Source organism: Henckelia pumila, chromosome 4, assembly GCF_033568475.1.
Source record: "Henckelia pumila isolate YLH828 chromosome 4, ASM3356847v2, whole genome shotgun sequence".
Lineage (NCBI taxonomy): Eukaryota > Viridiplantae > Streptophyta > Magnoliopsida > Lamiales > Gesneriaceae > Henckelia > Henckelia pumila.
In genome coordinates, this window is record NC_133123.1 from 83379952 (window position 1) to 83405488 (window position 25537).

Consider the following 25537-nt stretch of genomic DNA (forward strand, 5'->3'; position numbering starts at 1 on the left):
GAAAAGTATGATTTAATGAATAATAAAAAGTCTGAATAAAATTACATAGGCTCTGATACCATTTTTGAGCCAAAGGGAAATTTTAATACAAAATATTAATATAAGGGCAGTATAGAAAATTTTTAGTTTGGAGGACATATCAGAGAAATTTTTATTAAAAGAGGAACATAATTGGGAATGAAAAGAGTGTTAGTATATTTTTGGAAAAGTTAGGAAACTTTAGGGACGTATTCATTAATTATCCCAAATCTAGCTAAGTATTATCTACTCTTGATACGACATGAATCTGTTTGATATAAATGTTTTTACGGCACTATTATGATCTGAATTAAGAGTGGAAAGAGAATTTCCGAACTATGATAAGTTAAGGCCCTAATGCGATGTGTAATAATTACCGTTCCATGACCTCACCCCTTAGAGAGGGATAACATATATGAGACTGATCAGTTAGCTACGAATAAGGAGATGAATTTCAGTGTCATGTCAATTCATATTATGTTATGATAAGTCAAGTTACTTTATATCAAAATATTATAATAATCATGATTAGATTTTGTCAGGACATTGAGATATTTTACAATAGTAATTATGATAATCATACAAGTTAAAAACATAGAAAACAATATATTCATAATGAAAACTATTATGATATTGTTTTACAGATTAATTTTGTGAGACAAGTATCTAATTTGAGCTGATTCATGAAAAAATATTACTTTTTATATTAAAATATTATTTTTTGCGGTAAATATGGATCGATCAATATGCCTGACAAACATAGATCTGTTTGAATAATATGAGATCGTCTCACACATAATTTTGTGTGATAAATTTTCGACCTGATTTGATTCACGAAAAAATATTACTTTTTATATAAAAAATATTACTTTTATTATAAATATACATCAAATCGACCCTTTATATTTCGTAAAACTCTTACGATATAACAAGAGACATACTCCATATACATTATTCCGTTCCTATTTTTTAGTAATAATAATAATAACTAATCTCTCACTCATTTGTTTGTTTTTTTTTTTTTATCCAAAGACAAAACAAATATGTGATATTAAAATTGAGTTTAAATCTGAGCCCTATCCAGTTCCAAGGACTGTCCCACAAGTGCAAAATTATGTCCTTTCCACCGTGCCGACAAAATTCGACAACTCTTAAATTTCTCACACGTACTCGCCACTATTTGTTGGTATAGTTATTTAATTTGTACACATCTAAAGCCAACGACCTTGTGGGATTATTATTATTGATATTATTTATAAATAAATATGGGTTGAAACTCAACAACTCAGTTGGCACCACATTCACTCGCTGTAGGATTAATTACATCTGGTTGAATCGGTCATCTTCGAATCTGTGGAGCAGAGCGGAAGAAAATGAAAGACCCCTTGCTGGGTAGCGGTGACATGGAAGCTGGCGGCGGCGGCAGCGGCAGCGGCAGCGATGGCAGAAAGCATAATTATCATCGCAGATCAGATGCTATTGCTTATGGATCAACTTTTCAAAAAGCTGCAGCTTTGGTTGATTTAGTATGTTGTTTTTCTTGTTTCTTTCTCTATCTTGTTTTGGTTCGTTTTTGATGTATTGGTTGGCATTGTGTTTTGGTCACGACTTTAGATGATAACATCTCCAATTGCCTCTGTTTTTTTTTTTTTTTTGTTTGCATAGAAGTCATATTTGGAAGAGTCTTATGCTTTCTGGGTCAGGGTAGTGGTATTTTTATTTTTATTTTTCTAAAGAGATATTCCAACTGATGTGCGCTGATGACATTATCATCCAGTATCCGAGTTTGGGCTTTGAAGGTCTTCAGAAGGAGAAAAATCAAGTAAAATTATCCAGCTCTTATGGAACTTTAGGATTTTTGTGGGATACTGATTGATGTACCTTTTTTCTTTTACTTCGCATTGATTTCGACTAAGAGAATCCAAAATCTTGGTTTACATTTATGACAAAGGAAGCCTAAGTGGAAGTGCAATCTTTCACTTTTTTTAGATGGTGTGAGATCAATGGATAATAGATAAGTTCTATCAAGCAACAAAAATGGCTTAGCGTCAAATTGCAAGTACCACTTTTAACTAACCCGTTCTGAAAATTTGTCTAAATAATGAACTTGAAGTGTCGATCTGGTCAGTCTCTCCTATTTCAATGACATGACATCATAAGATCGATACGGTGGTGTTTGAGATTGCTTGTTGGAATCACTTTTGAGCTTGGAATTGCGATTCACCTTGTAATGCAAGACTTTATCTGTTTCAAGGTGAACAATAGGTTTCATATGGATAAAGATTCAATGCAGGTGTTTAAGTGGCCTTGATGCAGCATTATCTAATTCATTGTTCTGTACCCTCCTTTGCTTGGGAATCAAAGACTTCCTTTTGACGTAGTCTAATTGTAACCCTCTTAGCTTTGTGGATCAGGGGATGTATTAAACAGGGTGAGGTTGTTGCATACTGTAGTTAGTTTTCAACACCTCTTGGTCTACTATCGTTTAAACTTGCGATTGAGTAGTAAAGCAATTCAACTTCGGAAGTATTCATTGGTTTCTACTTGTAGTGACTTATTTGTTGCCTCTTGTCTATCGATATTATACGCCATTTCAAAAACGTGTCACGTTTTCAGGCTGAAGACGGTGTTGGCATTCCTGAGGAAATTTTTGACCAGCCAAGCTTTGGAGATTCCTTAAAGTCCTACTTACTGTTTATACAGTTCGATTTCCTCTGGTCTCTCAACTACTTTGCCTTAATTGTTCTGAGTTTCTTCGAGGTTTGTGTGGCTTCTTTATCTATTTACACTCTCGTTTGACTTCAAGAAAATTCCCAGAGTCATAAAGGATTTGTTTGGAATGTCAGAAACCTTTATGGTGTTCTGAGCAATGCAGTGACAGGGACTACTACTTCCTGGGGCAGCTACCTTACTTGAATGGCGTTGAAAGTATCGTCTATGAGGTAAACCACAAGTAAATAGTTATGTTGTTGTGGTAAGTTAGATGAATTTTATTGCATTTTTCTGGGGTGGAGCACATTTTGACCAGCGATGTTTGAAAGTAGCATAAACCATCCAAGAAAAAAAAAATGGTGTAAAATCTCCATATCTTAAGTATATTGCTAAAAACTCCATGACCCCCAATTATTTACTACATGCCGAGTTTCTGCAGTTATTTATGATTTATTTCGCTGTTTTTTTAAAATCATTTTTGGGTTTTTTTATTTATTTATTTATTGACACTGTTACTCTATCCTAGCAACTCAAATTCTCATCTTTAGCTTACCAAATTTGAAGGTTTTTTTCCCATAGATTGTACACTTTAAAAACTTTTCCTTCCCTCAGATGCTGATTAATGAAAATGAAAAAAAAAACCTTCAATACAAATTGGATAAAGGTTAATATGATAATAAAGATGAACAAAAAGCACATGAAGGCACACATTGGAAAACTGGGGTTTTAGCAACATATTTAAAATCATAGCAGTTTACAACTATTTTTTCTCTCAAAGATTTCTTAGCTATTTACAAGCAGGGGTGAAATGTCAATTAACTTACCTTTTCATCTATCTCTATAAAATCTCTGAGCAATTTAACACCTTTTCGAAATCATCTACACCCTGTTGATTGGTGCCATGTGGTCATGAGGATGTATTGTTTCAGTTCTGGCATTAATTGCCCCTCTTTGTATTTATGCTCTTAGTCGAGGCTAATTTGTTTTGCTGGAAATGTGTTTATAGAAAAGAGAGTAAATAGTTGTTTTCCAATTGTTATATGATTTATCATGTATTACTTGTATGGTAGCATCCAACTGCTAGTTTTCTAATACTGAGATGACATTTTTGTTTTTCTTCTCACAATACAGTTACCTCGTGAACTTTTGCTGCCTTTTGATTTGAACCTTTGCTTGAAAGGATGAAACATTTATATTCTGATTTTTAATGCCTAGCCTTTTCAAGAACCACAATATATGGATCAAACAATTTGAGTTACAACGTTAGCTATAGCTATGGATTTTGGTGGAGTGGCACATGCTCGGTCTTATAGCTTTACAGTTCCATGTTGTGTGGTAGTTTTGCTACGAAATATGAAGAAAGAAAAAATTATTTTCTGCAAAACATTCCATGTGCTGAAGTTACTGAATAAATTATTCAATGTGTAACTCTCTTCCGGTGTTTATTTTCAGCCGTTTATATGTTTTACTGTTATGGCCCAAATACTATTGGGCCTATATATTGAATAGAAAAAGGATCAAGGCCCACATCAAGGCCCGTTAGTATAATTCACGTGTAAGTGGAGAAATTAAGAGAATAAAAGAGTAGCATAAGGAGAAGTTAATCATTCAGTTATCATTCTAGATTTTGTAACTAGCTTTGGCTAGGGAATTACTAGCAATTTTGGCTAGGGTTTACAGAGCTTGCTCTGGGATTTATATATTTTGTATTGAATTTCTTCATGTAAATCGGGTTCATAACATTGGTCCCACTTGCCGGATTCGAGAGTCACTGGACGACGATGGCCAGCACAGGAGCAGATGCGAAGTTTGAAACTATGGAGCATTCGGTGAGGGGGTTGCAGAAGAGTATGTTGCAGGTGCAGGGTAGGCTAGATAGGATTGATCAAGCTCTCGGAGACCTTAGAGATCTGAGGGTGTTGATGGTACAGTGGATCAAGGATCAGGGAAAATTCAGGATTGCAGCAGTCCAACGAGATAATATCAAGGGTCTGTTGGAGAAATCGGTAAATAGAAATTTGGGGGATGAAACGAACCAACAAGGTGTAATCAAACCAGAGGGGAAGGTGAATCATGAGTTGCTCTATCAAGAACAAAACTCGGAAGGAAGAGAAACTTACGAAGAAGTGCATTCTGACATAATTGATGAGATTAAGCAAGAGGAAGAGGGGAAAGATGCCCTAGGCGAGCTCTCACAAGGCAGAAAACCAAATATTGAAGCAAAGCACACGTTGGCGGTACCTGGATTGAAATCGGAGGAGCATAGCTCCACACTCTCTGTGGAGTTGAAAGCTGGCATCAGAGTGAAGAGGGAGCAGAAGCGTAACTTCACGGCAAACATTAAAACGATGAGCCCGAGGTTCCTTGCGATGCCACGGGGTCAAACGAGGGAGAAGACAGACGAGCGACTTAGGATGGAGTTGATCAAACGTTACAGCGGCCGAAAAGCCATGAAGGATGGATACGCAACTCTGATGAAGGGACGCACGAGAGTAGGGCTGCAAATCGTGAAGGCTGAGAAGTCGTCGGCGCAAGAGTGGACTCAAGAACAATGCATGGGTCAAGTGATTGATGGGCCCAAAGTAATTTTGAACTGGACGAGAAATCAAAGCCCGATTAAAGTTATCAGGGTTGAGAAATTGTGTTTTGATTCTTTTGAGGGTGAAGTAACCCTAAAACTAGGAGGGTTGTGTTATTTTGTCCATATTGAGATTGGGTTAGATAAGAATATGCTTGTATACTACTGGCCCAAGAACTGTAGTATGGGTTGGGCCCAATCCTTTTCCGCTTTAAATTTGAGCGAGACAAGTCCATTCCCTAGACGCCACGTTAAGGGGGAAGGAAGAAACACTCTAGGGAGTCCTCGTTTCACCAGAGGATGGAAGCGTAGCAGCGGCTTGGCCACTCTGGAAAATAACCGAAGCCTAGGAACAAGGAATCGGGACAGCCTAACCGTTTTGCAAAAGGGAATTGAAGAAAAGGAAGACAAGTGTTCAGGGCTTCAAGAACTTGAAAAGAACCTCGTTGATCAAAGACAGAAAGAGATTAAGGAGGAAGAATGGGCCTTTAGCCCACCTACAAGCTTCCATGCTCAGTGGAAAACTCTTGTGGAGGGTTTGTCCAGACGATATAGGATGATTTTGTGGCTGCTTTATCGTTTCTTCTGGGTTTTGATGGATTGGATTGAGGCCCAAGAGTCCACGGCCAGCCATGGTGGCGCAACACCAGGCAAGAGAACAACTAAAGGAGTTACAAATACGAAGGCAGTGGAATTGCGCTATGAGATAGAGGAAAAAATTATAGCCGATGAGTTTTATTATCACAGCCATGGAAGAATTGGGTTTGGCTCGAACAAGGTATTTCTAACTGAGACTAAGAAGTGGGTAACTATGCAGTGGGTTGTGAGGGAGGTAAAAAGTACGTGTGTTTCTCCTTTTGGCCCAAAGATGAGGTCGGATTGCAGTTATATTTGGTGCAAGTTGATGCAAGTAATTCTGATCCTTGTAACAAGAATAGAGGAGGTTCCCGTATACGAGGTAATTACGACATTTGTTGATGTTTTGGTCATCGGTGATGACAAAAGGGATCAAACTATCTTGAGCCCTGCCGTTAAATTTCTGAATCTTACCATAACATCTAAGGTCCAGCTCTTACATTTTTCCGTGGAAGATGGAAAAGGTTTTTTCCCAGTTATCGTGATTGGAGGGATAGTTGATGCTAACAAGAAATGGGACAGAGGGAGAGATGTCACCTATTACACTGAGGATGCACTTGAGCATTGAATACTATGGAGAACGGCAGAACATCTCTTCCCATAGTTTGGAATTTACTCTACCCAGAAATTGCTTATTTCCAGCTAGCTGTGTGTTTGACAAATCATGCAAAGTAGTTGAAGTTCAAGTTGTCAAATCAGAATCATGGTGACAAGCAGAGGGAAAACCTTTACAATCGACTTTCAACTTTTAGCCTTGAGGACAAGGCTAATCTTAAGGAGGGCAGTATTGTTATGGCCCAAATACTATTGGGCCTATATATTGAATAGAAAAAGGATCAAGGCCCACATCAAGGCCCGTTAGTATAATTCACGTGTAAGTGGAGAAATTAAGAGAATAAAAGAGTAGCATAAGGAGAAGTTAATCATTCAGTTATCATTCTAGATTTTGTAACTAGCTTTGGCTAGGGAATTACTAGCAATTTTGGCTAGGGTTTACAGAGCTTGCTCTGGGATTTATATATTTTGTATTGAATTTCTTCATATAAATCGGGTTCATAACATTTACATATTGCATCTCTTTCGTTGTTTGTAGGGAATAACTCTTTTGATTCTCATTGTTCATATATTTTATCCAATCACATACGAAGGGTTTGCTATCTTCTGGAAGAATAATGCCAATAAGCTTAAGGTACAGAATTCATTAAATGCAGTTCGTTACGTATTTATTTTTTGTAAGAGAATAAGTTTTCAATTACGCTTGTGAGGTATCAGACCTTTGTTCTGTCTTTTACATTATCTGCTTTATTTTACGCGGTGATTTAATTTCTTTCGTAAAGTTTCCCACACTTGAGGAGATCTAGTTATTACATCCTCAAATGTGAATGTTGTTCATGAGGATCTAAGTTTTGAAATTTTCAGTTTTGTTTGGCCAAAGAGTCAATAGAGTTGTGTTCTGGTCTGAAACAATGCTTTTAAATCTATCTTTAATTTTCCATTTGCAGGTGCTTTTACTGATTTTATTGATTGCTGATATAGTGGTTTTTGCTATATATCTATCTCCGGTGGCATTTTATACTCTTCCGTTTCGAATTGCACCCTACATTCGTGTTGCATTTTTTGCTCTAAACATCAGGTCAGTTGCACTCCATTTCTTGGTACATTTGTGCTTTATGGATTTCTTATATTCGTTATTGGAAGATTGTGCATTAAGATTTAGTTATTTATCTATAGATTTCTCTTACTGATTATTATTATGGCCCTGGTAATAGTCCGTAACAATTTAATACCTTTTCTTTGAAAGGGCGATTCACCTTTTTGTTGATCCTGTAAATAATATAGTTGCATTTGAACTAAACTTTTGGATTTGTCGTTGAATGTGGTTGTTCGTTATTTCCTTTATCCCTTGATATACTTTTGGCTATTCATAAATTATTATTTTAATGTATAGAGAACTTCACTTAAAATTTTTTTATTTTGATGCATCATTGTTTAATTGTCTAAAGGGAAGTAAAATGACCCAGGGAGAGTTGTATGTAGTTGTGTTTGTTGATCTTCTAGTTTCTTTTATTTGGCAATTCGGGTCAATTAGTGTTGAGGGCGTAAACAATCTAAGTTATAGCCAAGCTGGGAGTGGTTGGCAAGTGACGTGGGTTAGAATACAAATGCGTAAAAAATTTGCTAGCTGAGCTGTAAACAATCAGTGCGTGATGTGGGTCAGAATGGAAATGCATAAAATTTTAAGTGTTAGTTGAGCTGACCATGCGAGCAGAATAGCAGTCCGCAACTCAGCAATGAGCAGTCACGAAAATGGTAAGTGATAGCCGATCCAACCAACAGAGCAGTAGAGCAGTTGGCAGCTCAGTGATGAGTAGTTATCAAATGCCAAAGTGATCGATGATCTGACTAACTGAGCGAAAGAGCAGTTGGCAGCGCAGCATCAAGTATTTGGCCATCCACACTCAATGGCTCACCTGGAAACACTGGGAAGGAGTTTTCAGTGGTCCAACAAACTCTCACTAGTCTGATCTAGAGACAAGTTGGATAATCAACTACAATGATAAGTGAAGACCTCGGGAGATTAGTGTTACAACATCAGATTTTGCAAGATTTATGCAGATTTAGCCAATGTTAATCCAGTATTCCAAATTAAACAATACGACTCTTTCAGTATACAAATAATATTGAATAGTCGGAATAGATTTGATAAAGTCTATATTTTGTAAATTAGTGCTTAGCAGGCAAGGACTCTAAGGAAGAACTCGGTTTAGTAGGAACCCGGTTAAGTCTGAACACAGTATTCAGAACTTGAGAAAGAAAACACTTGATCAATTTTGGGACAAACTAGGAAATGAGAAATCCCGTTTTTGTTTCTGTGTGCCAAGTAAGTTGAGAGTATCATCTATAGGTTCGTCATGGTGAGTGACTTAGCTTCTCTGGATGGGATTTTGGTGGGTCGGGGCAACATAGTTAGAATAATCTCAGCTTTAATGGACATTCTGCAATCGAGTATGATAGAATGATTCTGCCTTATCATGGCCATTATTGAAGCTGCTACTCTTTAGAATTTTCTGTTACAAAGGGCAAGAGCGACAGAGAGCCACTCAATTTGCCTTGATATTGTAGAAGATGACTTTGAGTAAGATAGAAAATCATAGATTGTATGTTTAATATCCACCCTGACCATTTTCTCCGAGGAACTGATACTTCAAGATCAACAATTATTCTTGTTTTTTTTTGGATGTACAATTTTTCTTGTTCTGATGTTCCTTCAATCTCTGATTGCTAATTGGATTTGGAAACATTTGGAATCTTGTAAACCTGAAAAAATCTCTCTCACTCTCCTGTATCTCCTTCACAATTTGCAACGTAAATACTGTTTTCCCACACTATTTTTCATTGAATTAGCCGGTGGAGCCAAAAACGATGGAATTTTAAGCATAAAAAATATAAGAATTTGTGAATCTTGTGAAGGAGGATGCATGCGATTGACAAAGCAAAGAAGCAAAGTCCACCTTGTCCTTAATTACCCGAAAACTAGTTGTGGCCAGAATTGGATCCATTCAGTCTAGGATGGGTGATCAATATAGAAAGGCTCTCGGGACAGGTCAGATTTGAGGTTGGAACTGAAGTTACAGCAACACTAGAAGTCATTTAGCCACTGATGAAGATTTTGATAGTTGATAGTGATTTACAATGAGCTTGAGATCAGAAGCATTTGATTGCTTAAAAATTGAACAAACGCTACAAACAATCCGCGATTGAAGAAGAATGGACTCCTCTGTTGAGCCAGGTAACTAATGAAAACACATTTTGTGGCTCTAGGATCAAGTTTTGATTTATTCTAGTCGGGAAGTTTAGCAAGGGTCTTACACCCTGATAATATTCAAGATAAGAAAGGGCTTGGAACAGAGAGCAAATTTTTTAATATTGACAAGATTTTTGAAATTAAAACTTTGAAGAGGGCATTCTATTGATAAGATGTGAGGTTGTTAAAACGGCTTCTCCCTATAAATACTGCTTTGATGAATCGTTCCATGAGAATGCAGGTAAGGGTCGAGAGGTGAGTTCAAATTTCTCCCGTTATTACTTGTAAAGATTATGTGTTGACACTAGTTTTTACCATCGTTCTGCCTGGAAAACTAAAAGACCATCTGATTTCTTTGGGTAAATGGTTCGGTTTGGGAGTTAAACAAAAACATTAAATAAAAGCAACCCAAAATGGAAATATGGCAGCTCCTGTATCTATTTATTATCTTTACCCATTTTAAATTTTCTATTTTAGTAAAATAATTAGAGTGAAGCTACATGTACATCAATGTTTGCATCAGAAAAAGTGCAATACAAAAATCTATTTATTAGAATCTTATGATACATTGAATACAAAATTTCACAATTTGACAGTAAAAATTCTCACGTATAGTTGATATAAATATCGATGTACATTATATTGGATGCACCTTTAGAATTATTCAAACTAGCTACTATGCGCACACTTTGTGTGTTTGAACATAATCATACGAATTTTTATTTATGTATTGTGTATAATTTGTTCTTAAAATTCTTGATAATGATTTTTTTTGTTTTTTTTAATGTCAAATTTAAGAATAAACTATATGTATCAAAGTTAAAATGTGTGAAGGGAAATTATGGAATTATGAAAAGGGCTTCACCAAAAGTTAGTCATAGTAGGACCTCGTGCTTTATTAGTATAGATAATTAACCATTTAAATTGAGTTTATCTATTCCACATCCGTATTCTTCATTATTACTTATAAATATTACATTTTTTAAATTATTTTTGTGAGCTAGGTGATTAAAATTGAACTTATTGGAGTAAGTCGCTATTCATTTTTTTTATACTCATATAGATTTTATCCTTTTAATTTTTAAATGTATCATAACCCTTTGGACTACCTAAAAGGAATGCAGTATTATATTTTCTCATCATAAATAGATGTGGCATCAATCATCACGCAATTTGATGTCGCCGCTTGAGCTACGTTTACTAACTTATTGATGATTGATTGTATTTTTTTTCTTTTAATTGATAACAGGGACATAAAAGATAGCATCATCCTCCTGGCTGGAATGCTTGGCACATACCTTAATGTTCTGGTGTGTCAGCTGCCATAAAACATTCTTTTCTCCTTCTAAATTTTAAAAATAATTAAGACTCATGGATAACCAAAATACATAACTTCATTAAGAACTTATCTGTTATTTTGAATGATGATATTTAATGCTCTTTTCTTTTCTGGCAATGGTGGGATTTGTGGCGGGGGATCAAATGCAGGCATTATTTCTTTTATTTCTTCTGTTCTCTAGCTGGTTGGCTTTCGTTATCTTTGAAGATACTGAACAAGGGAAGACTATATTCACATCATATGGCACAACATTGTACCAGATGTTTGTTTTATTCACCACTTCCAACAACCCAGATGTGTGGATTCCTGCATACAAGTAAGAGGCTGTGAAAATTTGGATACTATATCTTGCTATCCATAAGATTTCTTGGCTTAGATTTATGCACTACTGCAAATTTTCATTGCAAAAATTGATGTGTTATAATTCAAACTATTTGGATAATGAAATCAGTGCTTGATATCTGAATTTGGGATACTTCAGTGAAAAAAACGGTTATGACATAAAAAATTGTTAAATTTGAAAATATTATTGAGATATAAGTGGTATTATTTCCTATAATCCATAATTTTATAAATGCTCTAAGATATTGCATAAAATTTTGAATCATATGTATATACAAATTATGCTTGTATATGTTTGAAGAAATATACATAGATGCCATACTTTTTTAAGTCCCCCCCCCCCTTTTTCCAAAATGCATGGGTGGTGCAATAGTTACTTCAAAAAATTAAATATTTGCTGAAACCATTAAATCATGAGCTCAAAAAAATTAATATTTGTGTTTTATGAATGGCTAATATGAGCAAAGAAAAGGTTATATTTCTATTTTATAATCAAAAAGTGTTGTTATAACTTTAGTGGAAAATGCTAGTTTGGAATAATAGTCTTGATTGAAAACTAGAAGGTTAAATGTCATTGTTTGTAAGAATATAAAACAAAATATTATTGTTGCTTTTTCTGTGCTTATCTAAATGAATTTTTCAAATAAGTATTAAATTTTGGTTTTTTATTAGTTTAAAGTAAAAATAGTGAATTTCAAATTTATAGTTGATTCATTGTAATTACTCTTTTGATGATTGTTTTCTTTATTACGCTGCCATTATAGAGGAAGCTTAACGCTATTGTTATATAGACAAAGTTTTATATTTCAAGAATTTTTCTTTTGTTACATTAAAATAGTAATTAACAATGTCCTTAAAACTATTTTGAATTTTCTAAATTTTGATACTCTCTAAACAAATGTATTCAAGATGTTAAAAAGGTAATCACTGAATCAAACTTCCTTGTCATAATGAAATCATTCCTTAACGTGGTAAAAAAGAAAATCCCACATTTTTTTGTTCCATTTCTTGATACATCCAACTTTGTGTTTTTCCAAATTTTCACTTGCTCGACTCCATGTCCATGATGCCATGTCTCACACCTTTCTTCATTTCTTTTAGTGAATTGAATAACTATAAATTAGTCTTTAATTAGGTCAAAGTTCAGGGAAGCGGATGTAGTTAACTCAACCCATGTAGACAAAGTTCGTTGTTTTAGCTACCATAATGAATATTTTCAAATGTGACAATTGTTTGAGTAGCTACATTGTTAAAGCTTCCCTGACAATAGGTCAAACCCCATAGAAAGAGAGACGAGTTGCTAAAACTGCTTGTAAATAACGGCGTTTCTTATATAGTTGTACTTTAAGTAGTATTTAAATTTCTTCTATTTCACTTGCACATTTAATCTTCTTGCAGGGGCTCACGTTGGTATTGCCTATTTTTTGTCCTTTATGTGTTGTTGGGTGTTTACTTCGTCACCAATTTGATCCTTGCCGTCGTATATGATAGCTTTAAGAGTGAGGTATCAATCCTTCTGAGTCATTGCTTATGGCACCCTTTATAAGTTTCAGTTGATAAATATGGCATCTTTATACATATGGACATTATATACTTCATCCTCAAATGCATATCAGATTGGTGTTTTAAACTACTCTGCTTAAACTTATCAAATACAAAAATTTGTCAACTTTAAAGAGCATTTGAGTGTTATTAACTATTAATCAGGTCCTTAAACTGGTTAGGCTGTTCTAGGGTGACTTTGGATTTGGGTAGTAAACCTAATTGAGTGGATATCTAGAGAGTGCAATTTGGAATTAAGAGGAAAAAGAAGCGAGAGATTCTAATCACGCAGGCCGACATGCACGTGGATTGCTCTTAAATCGGAATAGTTTTACCAAGCTAAAATGCTGATTTAATTAGATCAATTTGAGAGTCCAATATGTTGCATTGCCCTACTCTCTGCACTTTGTCATTACCTTCTTGGCTTTTATATGCTTAGTCCTGAGAAGACCCTTTGCTCGAAGTGCTTGAATAATATTAATATCTATCAACATATTTAAGTTTATTCCTTTTCGCTCTCAGAATTGGCAAAAGTTATATAATCGGTTATAGAATTAGCTAGCACAACGTTGTGTATTGGTAAACAGGACAGAAATGTGAGTGGAGGTAGTACTTGTCTAGCTATAAATGTAAACTGAAACAATGTCTTCATCCATTATGGCGAGTTAATGCAATCTGTAAGGCTTGGTCCAGATATAGAGAAATGCATGTTTTAGGTAAATGTGATGTCTGTTTTTATAAAATGTTTGGCACACTTGGTAAATTCTACCTACACTTGCTAAATACTGCCTCATGTGCCCGACACCTTGTGAATGTGGTTATCTGGTGTATTATTAGTTTTAAAGCTAGACATGGTCCTGATTTCCCATTTCGTCAGCTTGTAAAACAAGTGGCTGAGAAGGATCGGACAAGAACGAGGATACTGACGAAAGCCTTTAACATGCTTGATCCTGATGTGAGTACGATTTTGGTTCCATTTGCTGCTTGAATGTTGATTCTCATCCATGTTTTAGTGATTTCGTTTTACAAAATCATTTTATTTTAAATATGTTGGTTGAACCCTATTCATACAGCTTTGTTCCTTTCTTAACTAAACCTATCTCCCTTCTGCGCTGCCACCATAGTGTTGTAAATGTGTGGGACCCCGGATTTTCACTTTATTGTTGTGCTATTTTTTTTATTAAAGTAAATAAAAAGTCTGAATTTGTTAATAAAAAAATCTAAATTATTTTATAACTAATTGTTGAATATTCTATTTCTTAATAGCTAGGATTCTCAATCGGTATTATGAGTATATTATAAAGTTAAATTAGGGGTAAATTACTTTCCATATGGTAGGGCTAATGTGAGATTTATAAATTATGTTGTATTCTTCATTCTTGAATCAAGGATAATAATACTTTTTTTTTTTTTTGATAAGAAACATATATCAAAGGATAATAATACTCTCTCTTCAATATATTCTCTTTGTATTTTTCTACACTAATTCAACCGATTATTTAATGAAGTCTATTGTAACAACATATATATAAAGAGTTTAATACCTAAATGAGACAATCAAGTTTATAATAATGTTGGGTGCAATAATTGTCCCTGCTTGGTAGAATAATCGAAACGTGACACTTGAGATCCTATACAGTTTTAAAAGATTTAAGTTGCACCGTTACCGCCGACTATAGCTTTTGGTAAAGCAACAAGTGCTCGGTCCTAAAATTAGTATCAAATCCAAGGTTACGGGTTCAATTCTTATTGATTACAAGGGATGCAATTATTGGGATGAAGATTGTTGGGTGCAATAGTTGTCGGTGTTGGGTAGAACAATCGTAACGTGGCACTTGAGCTTTAAGTTGTACCGTTACCACTAGTTATAGCTTTTGGAAAGCGGCTAACGCTCAGATTTACAAATAATTTAAGTGATATTAAGAGTACAATCCCGGGACATTGTCATGGACCCAAACCTTGCCATTCAGCCCATCATGCAAATGGGTCAAGCAGCAAAGCCCAATGACATAACTTACCAACGGTTCAGTCATGGGAAATTCAAGAATAGACAGTAGAAGATCCTATGATATTGATTTTATCTACTTTCCTTGTTAAGCCTTATATGGCATAATTTCAGAATTCAATTATGCAGTAAGCCACGCCTTACCTAAATAAGTGGCTTTTCCTTTGTATTTAAATTGCTGATGGATGAATAAAGAGAGCATCTTGAATTCCAAATAATCCAATCTGCACGAGATCGAGGGGTTCTCTCAAGAAACGAGCCCCTATATTCATTCAAAATAGGGAAGCAAGGCAGAAAAACCCATAAACCTATCACTGATCTAAACGACCTACCTCTCCATCGCCCTATAACTAGATCCGCTTCACAGGTTCATAACAGACATCTCCCTGGGGCCATTAAATATAAGTTACTTGTAGAAATGACCATACGGTCTCAATATACAATCTCTAAAAAATAAAAAACATAACAAGAAAATACAAACCTCGAACTCTCCCCTTTGGCTTCCAAGCCAAACTCTTGTCCCAACCAACACTCGAAAAGTGTTATCGTTATGTATGGAAAAGAGGATGAAAGTTTGCAAATAGTCATATAAATGCTAAAAAAAAAACCGCTTCTGGGTGTCAGACATAGATTTTATCAATTAACCCTTTAAAATACCTGTTACCATTCATTTTTCATGTGTCATACCTTAACTCCAGAGAAAGGATAATCACACTCAAGCTACCAAGTCAGCTCTCACAAATTAAGCATAACTTATGCTAAGCCCAATCCTAATGCTTATTGCAAGGATGTAGCGTTTATGTTGGGGATTCGGTCTATGATTAGAATCTTGAGAAGTAGTGTCGGATGATGTGGAGAATGAGCTGGGTTTATCGTCGACCATTCCAAATTTCATTATGTGGATGGGACGTAGCTTTTAACCCTAGAATTTTAGGCCTTGGACCTCTGCTACCATGAGGAAATGAATGATAGGTGAATTTTTATTCCTTCCATGCAGAATGTAATGTACAGGCCTAATTTATAGATAATAATGCCTCTAGAAAATAACCAAACCTAACCTATCAAATCTTCTAAGAACAGTAGTAACGAAAATATATACATAGTAGATCAACTCCCTTTATTCTAGAGATATTCTAGGATACTAGTGAAATGTCATATAAGGAAACTAAAATATTTACATGTCAAAATGAACGACTCAATATTATTGGTCTTCACATTGTTCAACTAGGGTAGAAGAATTCAGAAGCTAGAGTTTGAGTGGCTAGCTATGCTTTGGTAGAGAGAGAAGATTCTGCTTCTGCTGTTTGAACTATTTCTTGCCCTTGAGGCCGTTCCCCATTGCTGAACTTGTCATTTCTTTGTAATTACTAGTTGACTCACGAACTTCTCTCTTATCCATTTTCACTATCTACATTCAAGTGATATCGTTGTGCATCAATTGTGTATTTTTGAGATAGTTGTATCAAAGCAATGATATCCTGGTCACTTGCCGGATATTGGAAGGATGAACTGGTACATTTGTGTTATAAGGCCTGGTTTTGCGCATTAGTATTGTATGCAGAATTTATATTATAAAATTAAATGAGTTGAAAAAGAATTTGACCTATTTAACACTCATTCAACTTACAGAAAAGAAAATAATCAATGCATCAACAACACACAAGACTTTATCACATTAAGTGGGTCGACTATATGGATCCTCCTACGTCTTGTATTCTACTCCTATTATATCTTCATCTATATTTAGATAGTGGATATCATGCTTAATCGTTTTTATCCATGTCTTATTTTTGGTCTCCTTCATCCAGTACTATGGGTACCGGTCATGGTCTCATTTTTCTTAACTGGAGCCTTTATTGGTTGCCTTTGTACGTGTCCATATCATCTCAAGTGTATCTCACTCAATTTTTCTTCGCTAGGCCCAACCCCAACTTTTTCTCCATCAAACTCATTTCATAGCCTAACCATTATTGTATGTCGACATATCCACCTCAGCATCCTCATCTCTACGACTCTAATATTTTGTTCGTGCTTCTGCTTTACCACCCAACATTTGGATCCATGTAACATAGCATACCTAATCACTATACATTTAAAATCTCCTTTGAGGTTCAAGGGTACCTTACGATCACGCAAAGAGCCATATGCACTTATTCACTTCGACCATCCTACTTGTATCCTTTGTGATAAATCTCTATCAATATTCCAATCTTTCGTAAAAATGATCCTAGACATTTAAAGGTCTCCCTTGCTGGTAATTCAATGTCTCTTGTTTTAACTATTGTCTCGCTGCTCTTAGTATTGCTAAACTTAAATTCCACATGTTTTATCTTTGCTCTACTAAGTCTAAAACCTTTATCTTCCAATATTTCTCGCCTAGTTATTTACTCCTGAACGAGCCTCATCTACCAAGACAATGTCATCTGCAAACAACATGCAGCAAGGCACCATGTCCTGAATATTTTTGGTGAGTTCATCCATTATAGGTGCAAAGATATAAAGGCATAAAGCTGATACTTGATGTATCCCGATGACTTCAACATGTCTTGATGACTTTTATATGTCTTTCTCGTGTCTTTCCTTTCCAAAATAAAATAATCAATAAATATTTCAAAATGATCCTAAGTTCAAAAGGTTCCAAACTAAACAAAGTCATTTTGATTCAATACGAAGACCTAATGATCACAAAGTAAAATTGTTATATCTGAGCCCCATGAATCAAGCTCCCACATCACCATCGTCCTTGACTATCTACTCCACGCATTCTATGTGTACCTCTACTTCGTCCGCCATAATAATTCAGCACACTCCAAACATTCCGGCTAGTAAATCGATCTCGTGGGTAACGACAAATTCTGTCGTAACAATAATAAAAATAAATGCATATGCGGACAAATGCAAAATGCCAGAACTCCAAAGAAAACAAAATAGCAAAATTAGATATTAGAAATTTCATCATGCAACATGTTGACCATAGAGAAATAAGAGGTGACATGTAGCACATTGACCCACGGGAACTGAACCAAGAGGTGACTCACATGACAGACAACACAAATGCACATGCTACAGTGACAACAGAGAAACAATAGGTGGCTCACATGTGTCGTCATACACAATACGTAGACCCGCAGGAAGCAAAAAGTAGTTCATATAACATAATAGAATACATAATACAAAATTTCAATGGATACAGATCAATATGCAGAATGAAATAATGCAAAACTAAACAACACTTGCAGGCAATATACACAAATAACATACAATAAAACACACAACAAACATCCAAGTTCATTATTAAGGAGTTTTTGCGAAATAATGTCGCAATGAGAAGTGTACACATTTGAAGTCTTTAGCATATTTAACTGTATGACTTCGGCAAATATCTCAAAGTTTAAGAATCAATAAACCGGAGTTATTTTAATTAACAATAATCCTAATTTAAGCAAAATTTCTAATCTGATTACGTCCCATCCTCATAGGACCTTAGGTGCTTGTTATTTTAAAATTAATCTAAGGAAACCACATTTATCCGAATAATTAAAGGAGAATTCGCCGCACACAAGATGATAATTCGATTTGCAACAAAATTTGAAGTAAATTTAAAACCGTGTCTCGAACATTAAAACCATCTATGTTTTACACGAATTCAATCTTAATAAAATGTTTGAATGCTATATAAGGTCAGATTTAAAACTTAGGTTCCGTTTGGACATTTATTTTAAAAACGTTTTAATGTTTTATATGTGAAAAAACTTAAACTACGTGTTTGGACAAAAATTTTGTAAAATGTTTTTGAAAAACATTTTTTAAAAAGTGTTCTCCATGTATAGTTTTTAAAGAACAATTGAGAGGTACTTTAAGATGTTTTTAGAATGAAAGACAACGAAGAAATAAAAACAACATTACTTTTGAATGTTAAAATATTTTTATAGAATAGTTGTCCAAGCACATATTTATTCTTAAAACAACTTTTAAAACATTCTATAAATTTTAAAAAAAACACTTTTACAAGTACGTTTTATAAGTACTTGTCCAAACGAAACCTTAGTTAACTATTGAACCAAACGAAACCTTAGTTAACTATTGAAATTTGAATGTTAATATCCCATCCTCTATATCTTTTGAAGAAGTGAAAAACTTAAGAGCATTCCTTTCATTTGAAAAGATATCAACTGCCATAATAGTTTGCCAAAGCTTACAATTAACTTAGATATTTCAATTTAAGTTCCGAACTGCATCGTAATACAAAGCAAAATCTGAAAATAAATAAAAATTTTCTAAAGCTAAGAAATAACAAGTCAGGCTTTGGAAGTCACTAAACAACTATCAATTGATTATATGCAATAATAAACCGTTATATGTTCCCAACCACATTCATCCAAAAATGTCTTCGTTCTAGCATATATATTCCTAAATCATGATGTTCTATGATTAAAACTTAAATTTTTGCACTACAAATCCAGGAAATAAACTAACCTTAATGGATTATTCGATCGAGCAGTGAAAGGAATGTGTGTAAAATGCGTGATACTCCATGCTAAAGATAGCTTTAAGAAAAATATTGATTTCATGATTTTGAAGGAGGTTTTCTTAGATGGTTGGGTGGTAATCCAAAAAAGAACTGGGTTCAGTCTTTATCATCAATAAAGATGTCTTTCCATGCATTCTGATGTTTATACTGTTGGTTCTTTCTCTTGTAAGCAACCACGTGCCTAGTGCAAGCTCCTCTCTCTTTCCTCAGAAATCAGAAAATCATAGCTTATCAATAATGGCAAAATCGTACGAAATATTTTCCTTTTTTTGTTTTCAATTCATATGTCTTGATTTATTTTCATGATTTTGGTAATGGCAGAATCGTGGTTACCTTAACAAAGATCAATGCATTCGTCTATTTGAAGAATTGAACAAATACAGGTGGAGTTACATTTTATGTGATAAATTTCACTTGCTAAATGTTGTTTCCTGCTTACTTGTACATTCATCTCCACTTTCTATTCTAGTGATTAGATATAAATTAACACTGTTGCAATCTATGACACATATCGAGACACTGCAAGATGACGAGGTGCTTAATCATATTTGACTGCTGAAAGATTACTCTGTCAGCACTATATTTATCTGGAAATATGCAATGTGAACACATCAGGAATAATTTGTTGGAGACAACCTTCACTTCTTGAGGTGAACTTTTCATTGCAAGAGTTGTCTTTTTAAAACCATTTCTCATTCCCTTTTTTAAAAATATTTTCGATTTTCTCAAAAGTGAACGTGTCGTATGACCACTCAATCACTCTTTTTTGCTCACTTCTTTGAAGGTTGCTATTATTTTGAAACCAACTATAGAGATAAAGCTTTTGGCGGTGATATGAAACGTTAGGTGGTACTAGAGATACAATTACCATTCTGCAAAGTGATATGTTTTCCGCCTTGGATATTATAATAAATAAAAAAGTAATATTTGTTGCATATGTTCGATTTAATGGATCTGTAGTCTGTACTGAAAACAGGTGACTTGTCATTTATGAGATAGCTTCTATGATATTTCATAAGATACTGATTTATTTTTTTCACCTTCAAACCATTGTTTGATATGAAGATACGATAATGTCATGATTCGAGTATTTCTTCTTTACGTACAGTTTTCTTTTGCAACATGTTTTCATGTCAACGGTTAAACATGTAATGACTCCGTTGTGTTTAGGACATTGCCAAAAATATCACGGGATGATTTTGAATTGATATTTGATGAGTTGGATGACAGTCATGACGTCAAGGTGGATCCTATACTCTTACTTTCATTTTCGGGGCAGATGTAATTGATTTACTTTATTTACACTTTTCAGCTCAATTATTTTGATCTGTTAATCTAGTTACTCTGTCCCTGATGTAAAAACTCATCTACCTTTTGAAATACAGTGATTTTTCCCCCTTGGTTTTTGTTTACTTTCAAAATTTGCTACTTTGAGTTGAATAAACCATATGATTTACAAAAGCATTTCAAAAAAATTTTGCTTTTTACTTGTGTCTTGGACTGATTGGTTGAATTGTGTTGTAGAAGCATGTGTGCATTGTTCATTGTAATTTAGTTACTTTGGCTATTCTTCACTGTTCACTAGATTAGCAAATGCTGCCTGGTTAGTTTAATTGCTTTAAAGAACCCTTCCTGTACCTGCTCCCCTTTTGATTCCATCTTTTCTCATTCTGACTCATACCAGATTTTTGAAACTTAGGGTTTTGGTGGAAAAAATTGACTGCAAGGTTTACTATTCTGGTGGTTTGGATCTAGAAGCTATATGAATGAACTAGTAGGTTTTTAAAAGGAACCAAGCACTATTCAAACTATAGCTATTACCACACATTTTCTCATTCTTACTTTTCCGCAACCGCTAAATTATCATTTTATTTCTTGTTCAAATAAACATAGGCTTCGGAAGGAATTTTTTACGGGATTTTATTTGGTTTTCAAGTTGATTTGATTTGCTTGATTATTTCGTGTTTCTGTCGCTATGGACCAATAAATTGAGTTTTTATGGTGTCTTAATAACACCTCATGCAATCTGATACTCTTTGGATACGAAATTCTGCCAAAAAAATTTATATCTTGATTCATTTTGTCAACAAGTGCCAACTTGCTACAATAATTTTACAATTAAACTGAATGATGAGCAATATATTTATTTAGTAAAAGAACTAAAAGAACAAAGAATGTAAATCTATAACATGTGTATATTATATATCCTAGAAATTTAGTTTCTTGGAGTATTTTTTATTTTTTTATCGTAATTTCTTGGAGTATTGTGTTCAACGTATCAGGTTAAATGGGTGGGCATTATATCCTCCCCTCCCCAACCCCCAAAAAAGTTGCATAATTTTATCAAATGGCATTTAGTGTCTGACTGCTTTTTGGTGCACATGCAGATTAATTTGGAAGAATTTTATGATCTGTCCCATGCGATAGGACTCAGATTTCAAAAAGAAGATATAGTGAGCCAACTTGCCTTATGGGTAACCATGAAGTATGTCAATCTGAATTTACTGACTACGCCTTGCCTCTCCTTGGTCTTTTCAGGAACCTATTTTTGAAAGTTGCTCGACGTACTACCATTCACCTGCATCTGAAATGCTGAAAAATTTTGTGCGAAGTACCATGTTTGGTTACATAGTAGCATTCATTCTCATCTTGAATTTTGTTGCTGTCGTTATTGAGACAACGGTAATGATTGTTTATTTAAGCAATTTTCAAATGGTACCTTAGTGTAGTGATTAAATTGTTTTGCTTGATATAATCGGTCTCTTCGATATAAGTCCCCTAGTGCCATTTTGTACGTTCTGATACACATTGAATAGCATTAGTAATATTTGTGGGATATTTCAATGTTCTTTGTTTTGTGCTTTTTCGAATCTCTCTCATCATTCAGATCACTCAACATATTATAATTTCTTTGTGAAGTTGGTGAACCATGATGTATGGATCTGAATTAATGAAAGGTGGCTAAGGTGTTGGTTTAAAGTTGGTTTTCTAAAGAGTTGATTACAGAAGTTATCAAATCTTGTGGAAAGAGGGAATGACTTCGTACATGGATATATGCGGGAGGCAGGGATACAACATTTTTCTAACTTTGAGGATGAAGTAGGTTCCCAGGGTGTGAGGAATGATATGATTATGTCACTATCGTTAAAGGAGTAGCTAACCGAAAGATATTTACTATTAGAAATTTAGATCCCACCTGCACAGCCTATAAGTGTTCATTTGGCAAACTAAGAGAATTAAATTGATAGTTTGGATCAATCTATTCTCTCTTCTTCTCCGTTGCCTTCTGCCTTTGAGCAGTCCAACTTTTCCCCCACCATTCTATATACTCAGTTCCTGTTCAATCACAGGGAGTTGACCCTCATGGAAAGAGTGCTGCAATCAACACGAGTAATGCATTATTGGATGAATTAGATTCCATTAAGATACTGGTGTAGTAGCATTGGATTGGACAATTGGTGTTGCAATCAAATATTTGAAGTTGCAACTTTCAACTTGATTTAAACAACGGATAAATATTATCTTCCTGCTTGTGGCTGAGAAAGCCGCATAATTGAATGATATTCTTGGGATATTGAGATTTAGATAGCCATGTCTTCGTGAAGATGATGACATAACCTTGAAGTTTCGACACACTATGTGCATTGACTTACTTCCTCATGTAAAGATTAATCTTTTAGAGACACGAAGTATTATGTTTCTTGATGACAACATACCTGAGCGTGGAACTCTTTGTTGTCAATGCGCATGAGAAGCATATTAGTCCAGGGCCTTCTCATTTGCCTTTGTCTATTGCAATATTGAAATATTATCTCATCTAAGAGTTGAAGCCTGTACTATGCCGCTCATTTAAACTTAAGCCATAGAAACTAGGAAATTTATTTCAGAAAAACTTGTCAAATAACTCGCCATTTCCATCATCAGTAGCGATTTTTAACATAGGGAAATTTTGTTGTGCACTTGTCTGCAGCTTGACATACAGAATAATTCTGCTCAAGGGTTTTGGCAAAAGTTGGAATTTGTATTTGGTAAGAAATCCATGAATCTCATACTGCATCATGTAATCACTGGATTTACTATCCTGAATAAAGTGGTGCCAAGTGATGTGGTAAACTTGTAGTAGTTACATTTTGATTCATTTTTTTTCCTTAAGCGCTTTTATCCACACATGTTTATTTAGTTGGAGACCATGCATCTTTTTTGTTTGAAACACCATATATGAGATCTTGAAGAATCGCTTTTCCATCAACCAATAACTCAAGAGTTAAGGCGCCAAATAATGACAATTTTTCAATGAGAATTTCAATTTAATGACATTGTGCGCAGAAGTGAAAACTACTTGCTTAAAGATGCTGATATGGTCTTAAATTTTTTAGAGTTCATTACCAAGCAAAATTCAATGCTGCTATTCTAGACCAGCACTGATGTAAAAGAGGTTTCATCTGCACATTAAGCGAATAACAAATGAGATATCTATACAAAGGAGATGAAATTGCTGAGAAATTTTTGGTTTTGAAGCAGGCAAACTAATGTTAATAACTATTGCAAAAGAGTTAAAGTCTGAAACCATTGTTTGTTGTGAAATGGTGGAGACGAGCAAGTTTGACACTTGGACATAAGAATGATGAGATAGCTATCTATATTATCTCCATCCATGTCTAACGAATCCTCAAAATCGCGAAGTTTTGTAATTTTTGTTGTATTTTGAATTGACAAGTTATATTTTCCACCGCAGGATGGATTTATGTCCTTGAGATGGCACTGAAAGTCTATTCGTATGGGTTTGTGAATTATTGGAGGGATGGGCAAAATCGCTTTGACTTTGTGATCACCTGGGTAATTGGTAAGTACCTTGACATAATAGAAACCGATTCACCTAATTGTAGCTTCAGCCATATTTAGAATTTGAATACCAATTTGTGAATTTTGAATCTTAGAGCTGCTTATTTATGGTCGAGTACCAAGGGATCAGCTAATGCAACATAGAAACTTTTACCAATTCATAGATTTTAGCTTGATTTTTAAATTTTATTCAATGGCCTTTTTTTCTTTGGGAGGAAGAGTTGACGGGTCACTGGTGGTGGTGTTATTGGAACATTTTAAGGATCTAGTTTTCGTGGTAGAGAACTGAAAGTAGGGTGAGAGAGAATAAATTAATTTCTCATTTATTTTTTGAGTACAACGCACGTATATATAGCACAAGAATAATAATTAATCCACTAAATTAAGTCTAATCAAATATCATCCTACTAAAAATAACAGATAAATTATCTCTGAAATTATTCTATTAAAATACATATTGATATCAAATATTTATCGAATATTTGATGAGGTTTATCTAAATCCACACTTCCCCTCAAGCTTGGGTGTAGATATTGATAAGTCCAAGTTTGCCCACAAGATTCATGAGCTTTTTCTGGATGTACCTTCGTCAATAAATCAGCAAGTTAGTGTGATCAGGGTATGTATTCCATATTGATATCAAATATTTATCGAATATTTGATGAGGTTTATCTAAATCCACACTTCCCCTCAAGCTTGGGTGTAGATATTGATAAGTCCAAGTTTGCCCACAAGATTCATGAGCTTTTTCTGGATGTACCTTCGTGAATAAATATTAAGGCTAGCGAACTATTCGTGAACTATCGAACAAAATAATTTTGGCTCGAGCTCGGCTCGAAAAAAAGTTCGAACATGTTCGGATTCGGCTTGAGTTCGATAAGTTCGAATACGAAACAAATATTTACTGAGCTGACTCGAAAAGCTCACGAACCGGCTCGATTCGTTTACACCCCTAGTTGCGAGCTATCATGATAGCGGACTTGTTATCACAGTAGAGTTTCACAGGATTTTCAAATCCTATCTTTAACTCTCCCATACTCTCTTAATCCAAATAAGTTCACATATCCCATGAGACATTGCCCTGTATGTTGCTTCTGCACTACTCCTACCCACAACAGACTGCTTCTTGCTACGCCATGTCACCAAGTTTTCCCACAACACTGTACAATACCCAGATGTTGATTTCG

The 25537-nt window shown here is 34.7% G+C and overlaps 1 protein-coding gene across 2 annotated transcripts in view; it reads left to right on the top strand.

Moving 5' to 3' along the window:
- Positions 1 to 1238: 1238 nt before the first annotated feature.
- LOC140865565 (two pore calcium channel protein 1B) overlaps positions 1239 to 25537 on the top strand; it is a 42306-nt gene continuing 18007 nt past the window's right edge. The window contains exons 1-15 of one of the 2 annotated variants that reach the window (XM_073270245.1): positions 1239 to 1544; positions 2635 to 2778; positions 2865 to 2960; positions 7038 to 7133; positions 7447 to 7577; positions 10999 to 11059; positions 11238 to 11404; positions 12829 to 12934; positions 13850 to 13927; positions 19830 to 19891; positions 20679 to 20751; positions 21896 to 21961; positions 22047 to 22190; positions 23479 to 23536; positions 24244 to 24351. In XM_073270245.1, the coding sequence (XP_073126346.1) occupies positions 1392 to 1544; positions 2635 to 2778; positions 2865 to 2960; positions 7038 to 7133; positions 7447 to 7577; positions 10999 to 11059; positions 11238 to 11404; positions 12829 to 12934; positions 13850 to 13927; positions 19830 to 19891; positions 20679 to 20751; positions 21896 to 21961; positions 22047 to 22190; positions 23479 to 23536; positions 24244 to 24351 (1543 nt within the window). In that variant the 5' untranslated portion in view covers positions 1239 to 1391. The remainder of the gene's footprint in view (positions 1545 to 2634; positions 2779 to 2864; positions 2961 to 7037; positions 7134 to 7446; positions 7578 to 10998; positions 11060 to 11237; positions 11405 to 12828; positions 12935 to 13849; positions 13928 to 19829; positions 19892 to 20678; positions 20752 to 21895; positions 21962 to 22046; positions 22191 to 23478; positions 23537 to 24243; positions 24352 to 25537) is intronic. The other variant, XM_073270244.1, reaches the window with a different exon arrangement.